The sequence below is a fragment of the Canis lupus genome, chromosome 22 (genome assembly GCF_003254725.2).
Source record: "Canis lupus dingo isolate Sandy chromosome 22, ASM325472v2, whole genome shotgun sequence".
NCBI lineage: Eukaryota > Metazoa > Chordata > Mammalia > Carnivora > Canidae > Canis > Canis lupus.
In genome coordinates this window covers 8,798,737-8,821,650 of record NC_064264.1, presented here as the reverse complement: position 1 = coordinate 8,821,650, position 22,914 = coordinate 8,798,737, and the positions used below count along the sequence as shown (strand labels likewise).

General features: G+C 35.6%; 1 protein-coding gene across 2 annotated transcripts in view; it reads right to left on the bottom strand.

The window, feature by feature from the left end:
• The window catches only part of VWA8 (von Willebrand factor A domain containing 8), a 354,557-nt gene that overhangs the window by 291,976 nt on the left and 39,667 nt on the right, over positions 1–22,914 (bottom strand). Inside the window, exons 3-5 of one of the 2 annotated variants that reach the window (XM_035704343.2) lie at positions 21,718–21,848; positions 18,214–18,324; positions 1,879–2,046 (exon numbers count right to left, since the gene is read on the bottom strand). In XM_035704343.2, coding sequence (XP_035560236.1) covers positions 1,879–2,046; positions 18,214–18,324; positions 21,718–21,848 — 410 coding nt within the window. The remainder of the gene's footprint in view (positions 1–1,878; positions 2,047–18,213; positions 18,325–21,717; positions 21,849–22,914) is intronic. The other variant, XM_049099336.1, reaches the window with a different exon arrangement.

Sequence of the window (22,914 nt, the reverse complement as noted above, 5' to 3'; positions counted from 1 at the left end):
AATAGCTATAGGGGCAAATAATAGTTCTCTTTTAATTAGAAAGTATCTAAAGAGAAAATGTTCTGCCTAGCATCTACCTACTTTAAAAATAATATAAATGACTATTCTCATATTTATTCATATTACTTATAAAATATTAATTAAAATCTAAAAAAATTAAATAAGTGAATAATAAACATGTCTTTCATTTCAGTAAATTAACTCTAACAATATGAATGAATTTAACTTTTATTACTGCTTAAATCCTCAACTATCCTCTTCTAATTATATTCGTATGATATCCTCTTCAGAGAGATCCAAAACAAGACAGCTATGCCTCACAGTGAAGACACCATCTAGAGACTCTTCTAAACAGTAAAGAAACAGACTGGTGAAGGTTAGCAAGACAGGTTTCTCAGAAAACAAACTCACACAGAGAGAATGAAAAAGCTATTTCTGGTCCTGCCAGCCATGGAGCATCAGTTCAGTTAGAACCTCTGGTGCCAACATGTATTTAGTGCCTAGTGTGTCCTGGGCTTGTATTTGCTGCATCAAGAAGAAACATACAACATAGATTCTGTTCTTGAGTAATTTGTAACCACCTTGGGGCAGTTAAATTAGCATATGTGTACCTCTACAACACAGGTGCCAGAGAGACTCTAAGTCCTAGAATGCAGACTTGCCCTTTTGTGACATTACATGAAACCCTTCTCCAAAGCCTCTGAAGGGCCCCACACCCTCTTATTGTGGCCCTCTTTATATCAACTTGCAACACAGCATTTAAAGATCTTATTGTACTTTTTAATTCATTCAACAAATAATTCTTGAGCACCCCCCAAGTGTCAGGCATTGCTCTAAGAGCTTGAGATAACATCAGCGAAAGAAAAAAACTCCTGCTCTACTGAAAGTTATCACATAGTAGAGGGAGGTAGCAAATAAACTAAAAACATAGCAAGTAAATAAATCCTATGAGATATTAGAAGATGAAGGAAAAACTAGAGCAGAGTCAGGGAACAAGAGGGCAGAGGGGATCCTGAAATGTCAAATAGGCAGGTGAGAGCAGGCTTCACTGATAACAACATTTGAGCAAAGATTTAAAGGAATACAGAAGTAAGCCAGGCAAGTATCTGGGAAAACCATTCTGGAAGAGCAAGTGACTTCTGCAAAGCACTAGAATGCCTACCCAGCAGATTTAAGATATAGTAAAGAGAACACACTATCAGCTGAAGTGAAATAAAAAAGGACAGCAGGAAGTAAGGCCAAAGGAGCAGTAAGAGCTCAGATCAGACAAGACCTATTTTCCATTGGAAGACTTTGGGTTTTATACTGAGGAGAGGGTTAGGAACAGAGGTCTGATCTCATCTTTCCCACGTTTTAAAGAGATCACAGAGTGCTATGGGGGGAGCCAGAATGGAATCGGGGGTTGTTAGAAGGGTCTTACAAAAATGCAAGCATCAGATACAGGCAGCCTGGACTGTCAGAGTATCTGTTAAATATCTTATTCACTTCTGCCAATATCTACTGGAGTTTGAACTTCTGGAGGCCAAGACTATACTTTGCCCATTTGTCTTCCCTGAGCTTCTAGAAGCCATTAAGACTCTCAGTACAGTTCTTGGGAGACAGAAAAGGAAGATAGGAAAGGAGGGAGAAAGAGAAGAGAGCGTTAAAAGGGGATGGGGTGGGGAACAAATAGTTATTATACTGCCAAAAAAAACCCAAAAGTAAAAATCTGAGGGATCTTCTAATATGATCTGCAGACTCATGACCTAAGTGCAGCAACCTGCCACAGCTATGAGCCACCTGAACACTTTCCTCATTCCTATACAATCATGTCTTACAACAAATGGCACCATCCACAGCTTAGCTGCCAGGACAAAGGATCCGGATTTTTCTTCTTACTTGGAGAAGCTTGTCATAACGCTCTGAAGACATGAGGAAACGTCCATCTTCAAGCTGCATTTCCCTATTTTCCAGCAAGTTGTTCAAAACGGGTAGAACATTCCTCTCCGCCTTTTCCAAGCCTTCCAAAATAAGGGTTCTGCCTTCTGTGGCTGCACGGACTGCACACTATTGCCAAGAAACAAAAGCAATATGAGAACACTGAAGATGCCAGAGCATGGTCTCATTTCTCGTGTAATTCAAATTAAACTCGTGGTTCTTATTAGAGGGACCAGGAAACCAGGAAAGCTGAGTATGGAGATGTTGGTTTTGTTGTATCTGCCCCTATGATCTTAGGCAAGTGATTTTTCATTCTTCAGGCCTACTTAGAACATGAAGGGATGGGAAGAAAGGATCTCTGAGGCTCCTTTCAGCTGCAACATTTTAGATAGTTGCCCAGTGAAACAGAAAACCATAGCTGTTTGTAGCTGTTTCTGAATCGACCACAGAGTTAAACAAGAGAATAGATCCCTTAACTAGAAAAAATAAATGAAGCGTATGGTCCACCCTGTCTCTCCCGCAAGCTTCTTGCGAGGATCAAATAAGCTAGGTGAGAACTTGTGGGGGTGGGAATCATTGAAACAAGAGTCACCATCAAAATGAACTTGGGTTTGTGTACTGTTCAATGCTGACAACATTATAAACTTACCAAAACAGAAAAAGAGTCAGGTTTAACAGCAGACTTATTATAACTATAGTCCTAGAAGTCTTCCAAATAAAGTTTAAAAAATTAAACTTAATTTTTAATAGAATAATAAAAAAATAGGAAAATAGAAAAAAAATAGGAAATAAAGTAGACCCCAAACGGTGAGAGACAGGAAAACCAACCAAAAAAGTACTAAAGATGTGAAAAAAAAATTTCTTTAATAGATAAACCCTGAATAAAATCGAAAAAAAAAATACTTTTTGGTCAAAAATCCTTGAAAACATGGTTAAAAAAAAGAAAACCTCAATGACATTTCTCCTGTTCATTCAACAACAGACAGAGAATTAACATGCTAAACTTATGCTCTCACTCTCTCTATAAGTCTCCTTCTTCGGCCTCCATGGTACTGTCTTCTCTTAGAAAAACCATTTCTCTTTTGTCTGCGTCAGGCAGACATTCCCTGTAGGTAATGCAAGAATCACATGTTTAGCTCACAGTTCTTACTCTACGAGGTCTGGCCTGAATGATCTCACTTAATCATAAAGTTTCAACCACCTTTATGCAGATGATTCCCTAATCTTGAGCCCCCCCACTAAGCTCCACCATAGACTCATCATATGGTCTCAATTTAGACTCCACAAAACACCTCAGGCTCCTCTGTACAACACTGAACACATCATCCTTTCCCCTAAATTTGCTCTTCCTCCTGTACTTTCTATTTAAGATGGAAGTACCATTCGCCTATGCCAGGATCTTTGATTCCTATCTCACTTCTTACATTCAATTTATCACCATGTCCTGATGATTTAACTTCCTTAATATTTCTTTAACTCATCCATTCTACCCCCTTACCTCTCCCCCCCCCCCACTAAGTCTAAGCTCCTCAAGTTGGCATATATGTCCTTTACAATATGGCATCTATGTACCTATCCAACACCATTTTCTGGCAATAGCTTAACTCATATGTGGTGTTTTTGCACCAATGGACTGGTTGTGATTTCCTCTTAAACATATATATAACCCTATAGCTTTACTAGAAAAATCTGTATTTATATTGACCCTTTTGCTTAAAATTTAATTTTCTCAAAAAAAATTTTAATTTTCTCCACAGTAGTTAGCCCAAAATGATCTGGATGTTTGATGGGAAGATATAAAGATTATTTCTTTTTTTTTAAAAGAGTTAATATCTAGAGAAATTTCTCAAATAGCAATACAATGACTTTCCAAGTGTAGACAAGAAAACAGACATTGTTTAATCAAGTATCATTTCAATAAAATGTTGAATTTTATACTATATTTTAGAATTTAGCTTATTTATACATTTTTATGAAAACTGCATTAGACTTAACATGATCACCTCATTTTAAAAATAAATGTATGCATAATCCTTCAAATCTATCATTTTCAAATATATTTTAATTATTTTCTACCAAACTAGCCATCTTGTGGTAGTAGCTTCAGTTTTTGTTTTTGTTTTTTTTTTAAGATTTTATTTACTCATTTATTCATGAGAGACACAGAGAGAGGCAGAGACATAGGCAGAGAAAAGCAGGCTCCCTATGGAAAGCCTGATGCGAGACTTGATCCCAGGACACTGGAATCATGACCTGAGCCAAAAAAGCAGATGCTCAAACACTGAGCCACCGAGGTACCCCAAGTAGCTTCACTTTTAAAAATAATGCATGGATATAAGTGACTCTGTATTTCCTAAAAAAAAAAAAAAAATTAGAATCTCATTTCTGCTAGCTTTGTAAAACACAAAGCCACAAAAATGGTTTCTGAGACATTAAAAATCAAAATGTAAACTACTTCTTATAAAAATTCATGTTTCAGCTAACATCTCAATTAAGCTTTCTTTCAAAAGAATCTATTTACTGCAAGAAAGCATCACTCATAAGAAGAAAAAAATAAATATAATTAAGAGAAATAAATATAATTTATAATTATAATTCAAGAGAAATAAATGTTATCAAAACCTATGGTAATATTCTTTAAAAGTTCTATCAATCTTTGTTACAAGACAGACTAAATACTGTATTTGACTTTTAAAAACTTCATAAAGATGAAAACACATGTTTTCTAAGATAAAACTAGAAATACAGATATCAAAATTTAATGGTTTCCCAACTGTGTGGCAGGGAAGACAAAGTGTAGACAACATAGGGCAACAACAAACACTACTTCTATTCAACTCAGATATATTTTGGTTTGTTTATATAAAGAATCTTTTCAGAGGCATTTGGAATAAGCTATAGTGAGAGATCAGAAACGGAAGCTAAATACATAAATAATTCCTTTCATCTACTCTAATGGAGGTAGGTGCTGTGACCATAAAATGGAAAAAATAGTGCAGATGAAAGATGATAATACTATCTAAAGACCACTGGAGGGTGGCCCGGGTGGCTCAGCGGTTTAGCACCTCCTTCAGCCCAGGGCGTGATCCTGGAGTCCCGGGATGGAGTCCCATGTCCGGCTCTATGCATGAAGCCTGCTTCTTCCTCTGCCTGTGTCTCTGCCTCATTCTCTCTGTATGTCTCTCATTAATAAATAGATAAAATCTTAAAAAAAAAAAAAAGTTAAAAAATAAATAAAGACCACTGGAAAACCTAACAAATGCCGCACCTCTTCTCCAGAGTAAAACACATACATGCAGGTATATGTATACAATGGAGACCTCAAGTTAATAACCTTACTAGTAAAGAATGATAGAAAACCACCATAAAAATTCTTGTTGGAAACAAGAATCATCAATGGTTGGTAAAATAACTAGGTAAAAGTGTGATGAGAAATGGAATATTTGTATAGATTCAAAAATATCTCCCTACAACACATTTATAAGAGACAAAAGGAAAAATAATACAACAGTGGAGGAATCTGGAAATTACCGCCTTAACCAAGTGATCAAAATTAACATTTCCAGTAAAGAGATGTATCAATTTCATGTGCTAAATTTCTAATATAATGCTCTGAGACAGGTACAACACCACTTCTATGGTATTTTTGCTAAAAACGCATGATCTCAAAAAAAATAAAATAAAAAAAAAATAAAAATAAATAAATAAATAAAAACGCATGATCTCAATCAACTCCTGAGGGAATAGACAAGCCCAAGTTGAGCTACATTCTACAGGATGACTGGCCATGAAGAGAAGAGAGAGACCTGCTGGTAGTAAGGGCAACTGAGCTGGGACAGTGCAGCTGATGGCAGCCAATTCTTTTTTTTTTTTTTTAATGAAGCAAAAAATTGAACATGTTCCAATGGTGATGAGGAAGAGCTGGTAAAGGACAGAAAAGAGAGTGCATAATTATTGAAATAAAACTGAAGAATTTGCTACTTGATGTTGGAGATAGTTTGACCCACTGACTGAGAGCGAAAGTCGTAGGGTCTACAGTGTAGTAACTGGTATGCATGAATCAAGTTCTTCCATTTATGCTATTTGATTTAATCCTCATGACAGCCCTCTAAAGTAGACACTATTTTACCCAATTTTTCAATTGAGGTTATACAGCTTGAAAACGGCAAAGCTAAAAATTTTAACCTGTCCTTAAGTGATGGAGAAATTGAGTAGATAAAGAAACAAGAGGTCAATGAATAACGCAACCGCAGATGATTAGTAACTTCACAATCTAGTTTTACTAGGCGTTGGAATTCGTTATGCCTGTTTAAAAAAAAGAAAAACAAAATCTGCACAATACATTTCTATACATACAAGAGACTCCATTCAACTCAAACTTTATTTGACTATGTAGCAGTGCCCTAAAGTTTTCTAGGGGTAACTATAATCACATTTCCCCCAAATTAATATTATTTTTCAAGTCAATTGTGATATTATGATATGACCAAATATATATTTGGTCAGCAGTTCCTGCTGTAGAACTTCTAAAACTCTTGGAATTTACTGAGTGATGGAGGTGAAAGGGGAATCTTTTGTTATTCAAAATAAATCCCTCTCAAACATACCAACCGAGTTTATGCTAATGAGGCAGATCTTGATTGATCCCTAATAGCTTTAGGGTGGGGGATGGTTACCAGAAAAACCTACCACACGATAGAGCTGGAACATGAAGTCCTAGCTCCAGACCTCTAGGGAGAAGAGAGGCAAGACTGAGTAAATCACCAATGGCCAGTGATTTATTTAATCACTCAAGTCAATTATTGGAACTCCCTCAAAAACCCTACACAATAAGATCTGGAGAGCTTCCTGGTTGGTGAAGACATCCACATGCCAGAAGGGTGAGACACCCCAAATGCCACAGAGGCAGAAGCTCCTACACTCGGGACCCTTCCTGTCCTCACCTGATGTACTTCTTCATCTGGCTATTCATTTGTATCCTTTATGATATCCTTTATAATAAACCAGTAATTATAAATAAAGTGTTTCCTTAAATCCTATGAGCCATTCAAGCAAATTATTAAACTGAAGGAAGGGGTTATAGGAATCCCTGATATACAGCCAGTCAGCCAGAAGTATAGGTGGCTCAAACCTGCAGCTGGCATCTGGAGTAGGGGTAGCCTTAGATTACGCCTCTAACTTGTGGGGTCTGTGTTAACTCCAGGTAGTTAGCATCAGAATTGAACTAAATTCTAGGATACCCTGTTGGTGTCTGCAGAGAATTGGAGAACTGCTTGGTATGGAAAACCTACACATTTGGAGTCAGAAATGCCACGAGCAGAAACAAATCATAATAGTAGTACACTGTCAAATCAAAGAAATCTCTGGAACTGAGTAGCAGTGAACTAGTCTTTTCCCTAAATTTATGTAGGAAATTTACCCTTTGTCTTCATCTTTCTACTCTACTCTAATTTCTGTCTTTGACGATTACTCCTCCTACCCCCCAAAGACCAGTCCTTTTTGTACCTTGAGCTTAGTGGCATCCCCTCCCACCACCTCCAAAATCTTCCAACAACTATACCATTTCTTAATTGCATTTTCAACTTCCTTCTCTTCTACAAACATGTCTATACTTTAGGAAAACCTACAGTCTCCTAATACTTCCTAACATCCTCTCTTTATCTTCAAGCCCCTTGAAAAACAGTCCCATACACATTGCCTCTATAAGCCTTTATCATTCTTGTTTTACTGAAACTGCTCTCTTGCAAGCACCAAAAGTCAAACAGCCAAGTATCAGGTATTTTCTTGATCTTCATGTTCTCTTTTCCTCCAAGTATTTTCCTTTGATTCTCTCTGGTGCTTCATCTTCTATCTTAGACATTTACCAAGTAGGTTTTCCCTCTGGCTTTCCCCAACCCTTCTGACACCTGTACTCTTTACAAAATTAAAAAAAAAAGAGCAAACATTTCCTAAGGTTCTATCCTCAACCTTTTTCCATTTGTTATTTTATTGGCAAAGTTCTAACCTACTCCCACAAATTCTTACTTGTTGACTGAGTAGCCATTATATGGCAGGTGCTATGTTATGTGCTACATTAAGTAAACAGCAACAATAGCAATAGATGGCATATTTTTCATTTTCTTTATCTCATCTTTCCTGAGAAACATACCATATGCCCCTAACCATCCTCCTGAGCTCCATACTCCCATTTCCTTTTTAACATCTCCATAGAGGTATTCAAATTCAACATGCTAAATCAAATATGACTTCTATCCTAAACCAAACTCTCTTCCTGATGTTGATTTCAATTAAAGCCTGCCAATTAAAGTCTCATTGATTCTCTTGCCACCCAGAATTCATTACTTCTGACTCCTGAAACGACTCAAGTATAATCTCTAAATAGTTCATGCATCCATCACCCCTTCAATCCTCACTAGCACCATCTCAACAGGAGCCTTCCTTCACTTCCTGTTCATTTTACTGAAAGAGTCCATTGGAACAGGCACCATATCTACATATCTATTATTGTCCGTTGTCCTCAAGATGATCATATTTTACTTGCTGGAAGTTAGAGACTGAATCACACCATCTGAAAAGTCTATTCCAACAATGAAATCTATGATTATGCAATGTAGCTCAACTTTATTAAGAGTATTATGTTTTAAAATTCTTCAAAGCTTTTTTTCTTATTATTTTACACAAAATTTGAGTGGCAATGATGGTGGATGCTTTATAGTGCAAATGAATTCAACGATAAGAATATAATAAGAGGATTACAAATTTATAAGAGTGCTATATTTATTTTTAGAAAAAAAGAATGAAAAGAAAAAATTCAACATGCAGAGAAGGACCACCCAAGGTTTTTAACTTTCTTCCAGACTTGCCCTTTGGATATGTGGCTATAGACCCAGTACATACACGTAAATTAAAATGTTTAAATGCAGGCAAGAATACAGGCTAAAAGGAGAAAACCTTAACAAGATGCTTTTTGGTAATAAAATCTGAATCACTGAATTTACAGAAATAATACTAGTTAGTGGGATCCCTGGGTGGCGCAGCGGTTTGGCACCTGCCTTTGGCCCAGGGCGCGATCCTGGAGACCCGGGATCGAATCCCACGTCGGGCTCCCAGTGCATGGAGCCTGCTTATCCCTCTGCCTGTGTCTCTGCCTCTCTCTCTCTCTCTCTCTGTGACTATCATAAATAAATTTAAAAAAATTAAAAAAAAAAAAATAATAATAATACTAGTTAGTAATTCAGCATCATCTTGCTTCCTGATTGTTCCTTAAAATAGTCTAAAAATGATGAAAATAATCAGTACTGCCAAACTTTATTAATACAATCTCATCACATTTGTAAAGAATAATGTTGAAAAAAATTTTAAAAAAAGAATAATGTTTAAAACTACATAGAAAATCCATTAAGTAATATATCTACAACATATTGTATCATGCAGTAAGTCTCTTAATTGGAAACGCTGGAGAGAAAAAAATTGTTACAGGTTTTGTACCCAACAGAGGCCCAAACATGTTACCCTCCCTGCATTGATGCCCCTTTGCCCCCTGTCTGCTCAGCATATAAGGGTGGAGCCATAATGCTGAAGTTTTCCTCGTTCTCCCATAAGCCTGTTTCATCTCCCCAACAAGAGTCTCAGGTCCCCAAAGGGTGAGAACCCTGCCTTTGCATTGTCCTGGTGCAGAACTGGCTCACAGAAGGCTTTTAGTGTTTATGGAATAAAAATGTAACAGCTCAATTAAAAGATGCTGTTATGTAAGTATAGGAAGAATTTTTTATATGAAGGATAATAGCTATCTATGCCCACACTTGTTATGAGAAGAGAACACGTTTAACTGTCAGCATGAATGACTGAGGCTATATATTTCAAATATTTTCTATACAGATTTTTTAAATAAAAAACTTTCAAATAAAGTAATGGTGGTATACTTTTCCCTTGAAATCTTAAAAAGAAGGGAGCACTACATACATATTTTATGTGGAATGAATATTTGTAATCGTTACTCAAAGTAGAAATTACATCAACCATAAGGATCCTTTCCTGCCCTTCAAGCTATAGAACTTCCAGAGACCTAATTTTCTCAAATAGAAATCAGAAAAAATGCAGCCAGATCCTTCTGGACAAACCATATCACAGCTTTAACAATCCAACATGCAGGCATGCATCTTTCAAGATAAAAGAGGCTGCATGACCTAAAAGTCAAAACCTGTCTAAGCCCCTGTTCTAGATTTGCTTCTGACTTGATAAAAGACCTTAGGCAAACAATTAATCTGGAGGTCTGTGTCCTCATTTACTAAGTGAGAATATCCTCAAGGGGTATTGCACAATGCCACTATTTATGAAAGAAAACAGCAAAAGACATTTAAAGCTATCAGATCTATTAAAATAGAAATTATTATTAATATAACCATGATTTAATGAAAATAGATTCCAAAGAGCTTCAAATGACTCAAAATGGCTACAGTAACAGCACCGAGGAAGCCAAAAAAAGATGAAAATAATTACATTTTAAGTTCATTTCAAAATATCAGAATAGGATCAGATTGATTTTTCATTGCACCACCACTTATCTGCTATTGGTAATTCAGGCTAGTTACTTTCCTTCTCTGAGCTTCCATTTCTTTCTAAATCTATACTACTTACTGTGCTTATCTCACAGATTCTGGTGAAGATGAACCAAGATAAACTCTGGCTCACAATAAACCTCTACAAAATGATTAGCTGTTATTACTATCAATACTGTCATCCTTGTAGTCCTGGTGGCCATCATCATCATCATCATCACCATTGCTCTTTCAGGGAAATAGCATATGGTACAAAGGACCAAAACTTTGGAATTGGACAGATCCCAGTTCAAATTCCACCTACTATTTATCAGTTGTATGTCCATGGCCCTCTAAGGCTCTGTTACTTTACCTATAAGATTGGGAAGTCATCTCCCTCCTAAGGATGTTCTGAAGATTAGATGCAATCACATAAAGCACATAGTACTATAGAGGTCTCAATAAAAGTTGTTTTTCTACCTTGATTTTTAAATTTTATTTTATTTCAAATTCCAGGATAGTTAACCCACAGTGTTATATTATGTACCCTGATTTTTTTAAAGAATTATGTAAATCTTTCAGTTAACATCATATGAGTATACAAGAGTTGGCCTGAGCAAGAGGGTAACATGGTTAAGGACCAAAGGCCTGAGTTCTGACTAACACAGAGGCCAGAATAAACAGAGAGAGACCTTCTCGAACTGTCCAAGTGACAATCAGAACATTTTATAACAATATGGTTGTAAAGGGTCTGGTGCAAATAACAGAATTCAGCCACTTTCCACAGCTTTGTTTCTTCTATACACGATGCTTTTTAAATTCCAAACAATTTATCAATGAACTTCTGAAATATAACTTTGTAATTTTATTTTTTTATTTTATTTATTCATGAGAGACAGAAGCAGAGACACAGGCAGAGGGAGAAGCAGGCTCCCTACAGGGAGCCCGATGAGGGACTCAATCCCAGGACTCCGGGATCATGCCCTGAGCTGAAGACAGACAGATACTCAACCACTGAGCTACCCAGGCATCCCTAACTTTGTAATTTTAAAAGTGGTTCCACGTGGAAAGTAGCTTCAGCATCCACAAATAGGATTAAGTGTACAAGTAAATGTTTTCCTCTATTTGCTAAAATAAGTAAAATGCATTTTGACAAACTAGAAATATTATTTTCTGATCAATAGCACTGTTATTTGATTTATTAGGAGTTGCTTTTGATGACCTATAATATTTAAGCAGTGCATTAAGAAAAGGTTAACCCTTATTTTTTTTCAATATCAATAAGAGAGAATCAAGAATAATCCCAAACAGCCAAACTGGGTGGCTTAGTGGTTAAACATCAGTCTTTGGCTCAAGTTACAATCTCAGGTTCTGGGAAGGAGCCCCACATCGGGCTCCCTGCTCAGCGAGGAGTCTGTTCTCCCTCTCTCTCTGTCCCTCCTCACCACTTGTGTATACTTTCTTTCTCTCTCTCAAATAAATAAAATATTTTAAAAAAGAATAATCCCAAACAGAAGAAAAGACATTAAAATATAATTCATTTTCTCTATTTTGTATACGATCAATAAACACTTTTTAAAGAGGAAAAAATATTATATAATTGTTTAAAGTGCATTTTTATGCTTAATATTAAATACATACATCATACATTATGGAACTGCATGGTACCATGTCAAACAAATTAACAAGATTCTAACGTGAAAAAAGCTCCTGGCTTAGGAAAAGTTAAAGAAAATCATTTGAACTGTCCCATCCTGGCTTTTTACTCCCCAAATTATCTTGAGTGTCTCCTCTCAATAAAACATTAAAACCAAAATATAATTTATTTGTGGGTCAATTTATATTGGTTCAAATTTGAGTAATGGAAGCAATTTTCTATTGACTTAAAGTCTTCCACTCTAGCTTTTTGTAGTCACATGGTAAAAAAGAGAATTAGTAAAGAGAATGTCAACAAATGAGGTGAGAAAAATATCAATGATAATTTACTTTTTTCAGGTTATTTTATCTTCTGAAGTAAATGAAAGTTAATGTGGTAACAAAATATCTTTTGGTCTCCTTATGTCTCCATGGGTGTCAAAATGCCAATCATAGAAATTTCTTTAACCAATTCTTTTTTAACAGCTTAATCTGTAATCCAATCAGCAAAGTAGTTGTATAATTTTAAATTACACGAACAAGTGGGTAAGTTTTGGCAAATATTTATATATACAAAACAGTGTAAATTTCCATTTTCTTTTTTTTTTTTTTTTTAATTTTTATTTATTTATGATAGTCACAGAGAGAGAGAGAGAGAGAGGCAGAGACACAGGCAGAGGGAGAAGCAGGCCCCATGCACCGGGACCCCGACGTGGGATTCGATCCCAGGTCTCCAGGATCGCGCCCTGGGCCAAAGGCAGGCGCCAAACCGCTGCGCCACCCAGGGATCCCTCCATTTTCTTAACAGACTATACCTTACTTCATTGGTACCCTTTTCCTTTTCCATATCCTCTCAATTCCTTGATATCTGATAGAAGCAGTACGCAATAAACATATAAAAAAGATTCAGCCTGCTTAGTAATTTTTAAATGCCAATTAAATCCTACTAATTTGGCAAAGTACACTCAAAGAAATACCCAATACTGACAAGAATACATGAGGCAATCCTCATCGCACACTGATGAAAGCATGAGTTGGAACATCCTTTCCAAAAAGTAATTTGGCAGTATATATTATTCTTGAATTATTCTTGAAAATGTCTAGATCTTTTGATGAGTAATTATACTTCTAGTATTCAAGTCTAAAAAATACTCAGAGATTACATGATACAAATAAAATGATATTTAACAAAGCCTTATTTATAATAGTGAAAACTTAAAAAAAAACTAAATTACCAACATGGGAATATGGATAAAATGGGAATGTTAAATAAATAATAGCACATCTATTAGATAAAATACTGTATGGACACTAAAAATTATATTTTGAGGAATATCTAGTATCATAGGAAGATGCTTCTGATAAAATATCAGGTTTTTTAAAAAGCAGGCTATAAAATGTTATATATATGGTATATAATTTTTGTAAAAATTATTGTACATGATTAAATAGATATGCATGTAGGCATAGTAGAAAATAATATAGAAAATATTTATACTGTTGTTCTTGAAGGGGAAGAGAAAAGTAATTTTTATATCCTTCCCAATGCCCTTTAGCAATTACTTTATTATACTATCCTTCATTAGGATATGGTTTTGTTTCCCCCATTAGAACATAAGCTCTATCACGCCTGGGTGGCTCAGTCAGTTAAGTGAACGACTCTTGGTTTGGGCTCAGGTCATGATCTCAGGGTTGTAAGATTGAGCCTCATGCCTGGCTCCGTGCTGAGTGTGGAGCCTGCTTAAGATTCTCTCTCCCTCTTTCTCTGCTCCTCTCCCCACTCCCTACTCCTGCACCTGTGTGTGCACTCTCTCTCTAAAAATGAATAAACGAAATTAAAAAAAAAAAAAAAGCACTACAATGACAGGAATTTGTTTCTTTTGCTCACTGCACCTAGACAGTGCCTAACACACAGCAGTCATTTGATAAATATTTAACAATTCTCTATATTATATATATATACATGTATCTATAAAAAGCATTTATAATATTGTTAATCAGGAAAAAATAAACATTATTTTGAAAGAAAATACAAATTCCCTACTATAGAATTATTAACCTAATTCTAACCTTCAAGAGTAGCAATACAGGTTAACCTCTCACTTTATCATCAATCATCCTTAATCCTGCATGCAAATAAGTGAAGAAGTTGATAGTCATGACCCTCAACTTGGAACTGGGGGTTTTGCCAAGGTTTCCAGCTGAAATGTCAATTAGTAATCACTTGAATGTCAGTCACATATGCATGCATCGAATACACTGAACAATCCAAACTCTTTCTCCCAGCACCTACCACATGGCCACAGGCATTTTTTCACTGATGTTGGCCCACCTAGGTTAGAGCCATCACCTACTAGTGAATGATGATAGTGCCTCCCCCTTGATAATCAGACATCAAGATAAGAATATCCATTATTCTTAATGTTCCATTATTATGGTTAAGAGTATTAAACAAATAAAAGAAATTCCCAAATGACCAGATGGTAGTCAATTGGCAACTTCATCTATCTAGAATCCAGATGAGAATTATTATTCATTCTGAAGATTCAAAATAGGTGTAAAAAACAAATCTTTTCCACTGTAGAGCCCCTCTGGTCTTAACCGGAACCTACTTATTCTTAATTTACTTAAAATTTTAACAAGATTGATTATCCAAAGGAGAAATCTATCATCAAATGTAAATGCCAGTCATATTCCAGACAGTTTTTAGGTGCCAGAGATAAACAAGAAAGTTACATTCTAAAAAAAAAAAGAAAGTTACATTCTGGTGGGACACACAGACCATAAACATGGAAACAAAGAAATAATTAGGTAAATTCAGATAGTGATAGGTACTCTGAAGATCACATTGTGTAACATGATGGCACCATATATGTGGAAGGGGGTGTGCATCATCAGTGATTACTAAAACGTTCTGAGAAGTTATAATCTGAATGATGAGGAGGCGGGAATATATAGATCTGGGAAAAGATCATACCAGGCAGAGGAAATATTAAGTACAAGGGCTGTGAGGGCGGAAAGTGTTCGATCTATTTTTAAGAAGAGAACAAGGCCACGCAGCAGGAGCCGAGAAAGCAAGGGAAGGGGAGAAAGGAGCTGAGGTAGACAAGATCTGGTCCCGTAGAGTATTGCAGGCCTTATTAAAAGGATTGGATTTTATTCTGAGTGTGATGGGACTGCACAGGTGTAAGCAAGGAACTGTTGTGATCTCATTATGAACAAATAATAAAGAGCTATTAAGAGAAGAAAAAATATGAAAATCAGATACTATCTCAACAAACAGTCTGAAGTAACTTAGGAAAAGGACAATGTTCCTATACCACAATCACTGGCTCTGAAGGTGTCCGTGCATTACATCCTAAGTCACCGATGTTCATCATAACAAGTAGGACTTGCCAAGAAAACATAAAATATAAGATACTAGCATTGATTTATAATAGCACTTTAAATATTTTTTAAACTTTAAAATAGATATCATCCAAAAATATGCTTTTTAGAATGGCAGGGAGAACATAATATTACATAGCATTATCTAAATTATTTACTTTAAGAAATACAAAGTTTTAAGGTACCTTTAAAAATAGTAAGCATATTAAAAATAATAATAGTAAGCATATCAAAGTCCACTTTCACTTCCTCACTATTTGTACTGCAACAATCAATCCAAATACAAAATTCACTCAAAAAGTATGTTTTTAAATCCACACTCTACCAGAGCCAGTTCTTCCGGTGTCATTAAGTCTGTTCCCATCTCCTCTCTGCTACTTAGGCCGTAATCGTGGTTTTCTACGCCCTCTCCCGAGCTCCTTACTCTTGGTCTCACTACATTCAGAAAAGAAGTAGGCATTGTAAAGGTATATTTTCTTCCCATGTGTAATTAGAAATAATGTATAAAGTAAACCTTCGCATCATGTGAATAAAACAGGTTTCTTTAAAATGTACTTGTGTGCTTCATCCACAAAGGATTACTTTTTAATTGGAAATGTGAACTTCTCAGGTTTTCCACTACATAGTGCCAAGTGTGATCACCATTAAAGGTGGTGACTGCCAAATCTCTCCATTTTAAGTACATTTTTCCTTTTGTAACTAATAAGTAATCTATAAGACAAGGTGAATATCCCGGTCTTCAAAAATTCATTCACTCAGTGTTTCCTTTTACAATTATACTTGACCCCTGAATAACATGTTTGAACTGGATAGGTCCTCTTACATGCAGATTTTTTTCAATATAATACAGTACTACTGTAAATGTGTTTTCTTTATAATATTCTTAATAACATTTCCTTTTTTCTACGTTGCTTTATTGTAAGAATACAGTATATAATGCAGATAATATACAAAATACATTAAATGACTGTTACTGTAAGGCTTCCAGTCAACAATAGGCTATTAGTAGTTAAATTTTGGGGAAGCCAAGATTTATATGCAAATTTTTGATTGCTCAAGGGTCAGCACCCCTGATCTACTCACTGTTCAAGGGCCAAATGTATATTCTTTTAAAGTAATTAAATGTGCTCCCGAGGAAGCTTTCAATTTAGAGAGCTATGAAAATTCCTTCCTTGCCCCACCCCAGATTCTGGGTCACATTTCCCAGAGGTAAGCTCTATTAACTGATTCTTGTGTATCCTTCTGGAAATTTCCAATATATACACAAACATTTATATATTTCTCTTTGTCTTTTTACCACAAATAGGATCAGATTACATATGCTGTCTTGCAACATCACTTACATGCTTTCTCCTAGATTTCTTTCCTATTACTACATTCATCTTATTCTTTTTAATGGCTCTAGAGAATTCTACTCACCATTATTATTTAACTAGTTTAACTAGTTTCCTAAATATTCTTTTTATTTATTTATTTATTTATTTATTTATTTATTTTATTTTATTTTTTTTTTGGAGAGGGAGAGACAAAGATGAGGTGAGAGGAAGAGGCAAAGGGAAAGAGTACCTTAGTCAGACTCTGTGCCCACTGCAGAGACCTACTTGGGGCCCAATCTCACAACCCTGAGATCATGACATGAGCCGAACTTGAGAGTCAGATGCTTAACCAACTGAGCCAGCCCGAAATTGAGAGTCAGATGCTTAACCAACTGAGTCCCTCCTAAATATACATTATTATAGTTTTCATTTATAGTTTTATATGATATCAAACAATGCTATGATAAACACCGTTGCATATGTAACTTTGCATGCTTTATACAAATAACATTTGGAAGAAAAATTGCCAGAAACATAACCACTGGGTCCAAATATATTTAATTTTTTCTCTTTTGATCAATATTGCCAAATTTTCTTTCAAAATTGCATCAACAGCAATGCTGCTTCCTCATAACTTTTTTCCTCATCAACAATGGACATTAGCAGATTTTTAATCTTTGCTAATATGAGAGGTAAAAGAAAAACAATAGCTCATTAACGTTTTCAGTTTTATTTTTATAAATGAAAAGGTTAATAAGCATCTTGTCATGAATTTATTAGACATTTGAAATCTTTCTCCTATGAGTTACTTATTTAAAATCTCTGTCTTTTTTTCTACTAGGTACTCCTAATGAAGAACAATAGTTAATATTTTAAGCTATTTGTTTGAAGAAATATTCAACAAGCTTCATTATAATATTAATAAAATATTATCTTATTTGGTAATCTGCACCTAAAAACCTCCCTCCCTACCCCCCCCCCCCCGTAAAAAGTTGTAGTTCCTGGAAGTATATATTTAATTTCACTATGTTTAACACACCTTTTTACCTACTTGACTTTTAGATCAAAAATACTTTTATAAATGTGCTAGAGAATTTCCTTTTAAAAGCTCCTCATCTCCTCTTCAAAAATTCAAATTTTATTTGCAAGTACTAGGAAGCAATTAAAAATTCAGAAATCACCATATTGATCTTTAGGTAACATTTTAGAACCACTCATTTCATCTACAGTTTTTTATTTAGTGCTAAACCAAGAAGGCATTTCCAAGAACAGGAAAACCAAAAATCTAAATTAAATCTATCTAAAGAAAGCACAGTACGTTATCTTTCACTATCACACAGGCTATATCTTTGTACTTTAAAAATCAATTTTGCATAGACCTGGACTAAACAGTCATGTGTTGGAGTGTGATAAGAACTTGCCTGATCAATGTAAAAAGCCGTCCCTGCTCGGATCTCTCGACGCTGTTTGAGATCGCTTTCAGTGGTGTCCCTTGACAGGGCAATGTATTCGACTTCCCGTTTGGTCAGCTCCTGCAGAGCAGAGGGTGAAATTGTTCCAAAATTTTAAATCAAATTCCCAACATGTGCTTTGGAGCCACTTATTCAACAATGCCACTGCCCTAGAGAAAAGCATCTTAAATGTTATTCTGAATTAAAACCTTCTGAGTCTTAGCTTTGAGAAAAATGCAAAACATTGAGCATTCATCAAAACATGCATGTACCTCTCTTCAGAGCTCTACTTTTGCTGCACCCAATAGTTTACTACTTAATAATGATTTACTTTTTAAGCAATAATAATCATAATCAGATCTTATCTTATTATCTTCTATACAATTCTTTTCAAATACCATGAGTGATGGCTTGCCGACTTGCTTTTTTTCACAAATGAGAGCCATTTCAGTAAGTAATGTTCACCTTTTTTTAAAAGGGCATCTAAATTAATGTAGTCCACTTACCAAGGTTTTCCAACCTTACATAATACACTGGGTTCACACTTTACCAAGTGTGAAAATAAGGTAAATATCAATAGTGAGATTAACAGAAGAGGGAAAGAAAACAAACATAGCTATTCAAGAAGGACAAAGATGAAAGGATGAAGGGGAGGAGGAGAGGGAAAAAGAATTCTTTCACAAAAAACAAACACTTTTGGTTTAAAGAGGAAACCATCCAGAATTCACTTCTTTTAGAATTTATTCATCCCTAATGTCATTTTGCCATACATGTGACAATCATGCACAAAAAGTTTTTAACATTATCCTTCATTTTACAACACTGAATTAAAAACAACAATGCTCTCCAATTGAATAAGGCATACAACATGTTGTTATTAAACAGGAAGAACAAATTAATTTACTGAAGTATAAAGAAAAAAATTGAATGAGCATGCCATTCATGGTAGAAGAGGATATTTCCACACAACAGAATGTTTTTTTCTCTGCCTCATCTCCATGTGATACTGATAAAAATAGGTTATTGTTGTCATTTTGTTCTTAGAAAATATGCTTGTTCCCATGCACCCATAAATTTAAGTATGTATGGAAAAAAGAAAGCATTTTAAACAGAGAAAGCATACGTCACAGTGGTGAAGATACGGTAATATCAAACAATATTTTTCTTTTTTTTTAAGATTTTATTTATTTATTCATGAGAGACACAGAGAGAGAGAGAGAGAGAGAGAGAGAGAGAGAGGCAGAGACACAGGCAGAGGGAGAAGCAGGCTCCATGCAGGGAGCCCGAGGTGGGACTCGAACCCGGGACTCCAGGATCAGGCCCTGGGCTGAAGGCGGCGCTAAACCGCTGAGCCACCCAGAGATCCCCCAAACAATATTTTTCTAAAGAAGAATGAACTGCCTGTGAAAGCACACTTGGACTAAAGCAGCAACTTCTCTGGTTAGTGGACACCCCCTTCTTGCTTCTGGAACACATCACTGGTGCCATAATATCTGTTTCACTGACTAGGTGAATGTGACTACTGAAAAACGCTGTCAAAACTGGTTGACAAGGTCATAGATACCTCTTGTTAAATTGTACCATGGTAACAACCCAAACTGCCACACCAAGAATATCATCCTCTGTCTTGACAGTTTCCTGGGTTTCTTCCTCGGGCCAGACAAACACCAAAGTCTCCCCAGCTGCTACTTCCCAGTAAAGGTCTGAGCAAGTTCACACACAGTACCAGGAGCAGCAGATGGAGGAAGCAGCAGTGGTCTGTTGAATCTTTTTGAGCTATCTATAAAACTCCCTCTGTGTGAATTAAATATAAAATAAACACAGCTATCAAATTATTTCTACTTAATTTCTCACTGGTTCAGTGGGCTTACCCCCAAATCTCTGTCTGTAAAGACTTCAACTCCTCTGGATATTACTAGGCATAGGATCTTATATCTAATGGCAACAAACCCACTGCAGAGTTTGTAGGGCAGCTTAGGCTATTAAGTTTTCCTATGTGTATTTTCACATCTTAAAGCTGCCTCAGCTCTGTTTCATAATTTAAAGTGTGTATTTTTAAAGATACAAGTTTCACACTCACAGACTTATACTGCATTTCTGAATCAACAAGACTCCCATAATCTCCTAGCCTTTCTCATTCCACATTCCTAACAAGCTTCAGGATCTTGCCAGAAACAAAATCAAAGTGAGATATCCTGATCTTTGATATGAACCAGGTAGAGCGATTCTCAGTAGCTGACTTGGTATTACTAAACAAGACACTTTTACCTTGTTTGTTAATAAAATGAAGATAATACTGTGATGTTCTATTATGCCTCACAAACTGGTTATAGGAACAAACAAAAGATATGAAAGGTATGGGTTCGAAGGAGTTAAGTTCTGATTTGTCCAATGTATTTTTATCGCCCTCACCCTACATGATTTTGGAAGTACCAAAATAAATTTACCACTGAAATAAAACAGTACACGAAGCATATTTCAGTAGCACAGAAATCAATTCTTTAATATCAAGTAACACAAGGAAGTTTAAAGCAAAGTTCTTCTCTTCATCCTACAAAGTATCTTCAGACAGAACTTCAGCTGATAGCATTCTTCTGCCCATCGATAGAACAATGCCTATTAATGCTGGCAAAGTAGGGGGAAAAAAGTCTTGTACAATTTTTTTTCATTTGTGTTGAAAATTTAATATTTCAATTCACCTCACAATCATACTCAGAGAACTACAAACATTTAAGAGGATAACAGGTCAAAAAGAGGTTTGAAGTCCATCATATAGTAGCTGGATAAAGCTTGAGTGAGCTATTTAATAAACTTGTTTTTTCATCTATTTAAAGGGAAAAAAGCATGTAACACATAGAGATATTTTACAAACCACAGGCTCCCTTTAAGGATCATATAACATCAAAAAGTCAAGAAAATTTGTTTGGCTTTTTAAAATGTGGATTTGAGATAAAAGAATAGTCCCTGAGTAATACAAAACTCAGTTTTCTTTTGTAATCTCAGAGTTTATGATCCTATCTGCCACTCATTGCCTGAATTTATATTTCTTTTTTTTTTAAGATTTTATTTATTTATGAGAGACAGAGAGAGAGGCAGAGACACATGTGAGGGAGAAACAGGCTCCATGCAGGGAGTCTGATGAAGGACTTGATCCCCAGACCCAGGGATCACGCTCTGAGCCAAAGGCAGACAGACACTGAGCCATCTAGGCATCCCAATTTATATTTCTCTTTTTTACCAGAGGTTGAGAACTTTTTAGTTACAGTAAAAATATCCTACTGCTATGAAAGATAAATGTACATTTCCTTCCCAGATAACTTATTCCAAACTCTTTATTCAACAAATCATCTTTCAACATGAGAATTTTTTTCAAGTAATGAGTAATCCCGATATTTTTGTAAATTCTTAGTTTATTTTAGAATATCACTAATCCAAATTAAGATCCTTAGGAATCCATAAAAATTGATTGCTCACCAGGTACTGCATAGCAATAGACCGTCGAAGAGGCCCAGGAGGTCCTATTAGAAAGACATCTTGCCCTAAAAGATCCTTCTGCATCATCCATTTTAGATGCTGAATTACAGATTGAACCACAGAGTCTGAAACTTCAAGGGGGAAAGAAAGATAAAATGAAATGCAAATCAGAGTACTACTTATAAATCTCCAAGCAATAAATGCATATAGTCTATTATATTTTAAAAAGCATATTTATCTATCTGTATACACATACACATTCATTGATATATACACCTGGTGAATTCTCACACTGCTCACACACAATAAAACCATTGTTATTAAGGTTAAAACAGGACAAAGTTTATGATCTCACGAAGAATCATATAATCCCACATTTAAAAGCTTGTAAGAACATTTGAATGATCACCTATAATGTCACCAAAGAAATAAAAGTGATTTTCAAGGGTGATATAAGGAACTAGAATCAATACCACAATTTTATAGCCCAATACTTTTGTTCTAAAAAGGGGACATGATCAAATCATCCCAGACAAGTCATGGTTATCATATTTTTTTTAAGATTTTATTTATTCATGAGAGACAGAGAGAGAGAGAGAGAGAGAGCGCGCATCAGAGGGAGAAGCAGGCTCCATGCAGGGAGCCTGATGTGGGACTCAATCCCGGGTCTCCAGGATCAGGCCCTGAGCTGAAGGCGGTGCTAAACTGCTGAGCCACCCGGGCTGCCCTGGTTATCATATTCTTTAAAAATTTAAGAAAACTATATTATAACTTTAAGTTGGCAATAGGTTGTGAGGGCTCACAGTAGAAGACGACTTCATTCCAATGCCCATCTAAGTCTACTGTTAAACCACCCATCAATCTGCTCATTTTCTGCCTAAGCATTCTGTAAATGTTTGAAGTAATACAATTAACTTGTGCTTGCTCATTTGTAAATCACCAGCGGCCCAGGAAGTGCATTCCTAGGTACATAAGAAAAACTCTTTTCCTTATACCTCAGGAGACATATGGAATACTCACAGAATGTTATTCAAAACCGAATATAACAAAGAAATATAAAACAATCATTTTTTTAAAAATTAAAATACAACTGGAGACTGGAAATGGATGAAATGCACATAAAAGAATATTACAAAAATATAACAAAAATGGAATGAACTACCACTACTTCCAATAATATGTTTAAGGTTTTTTTAA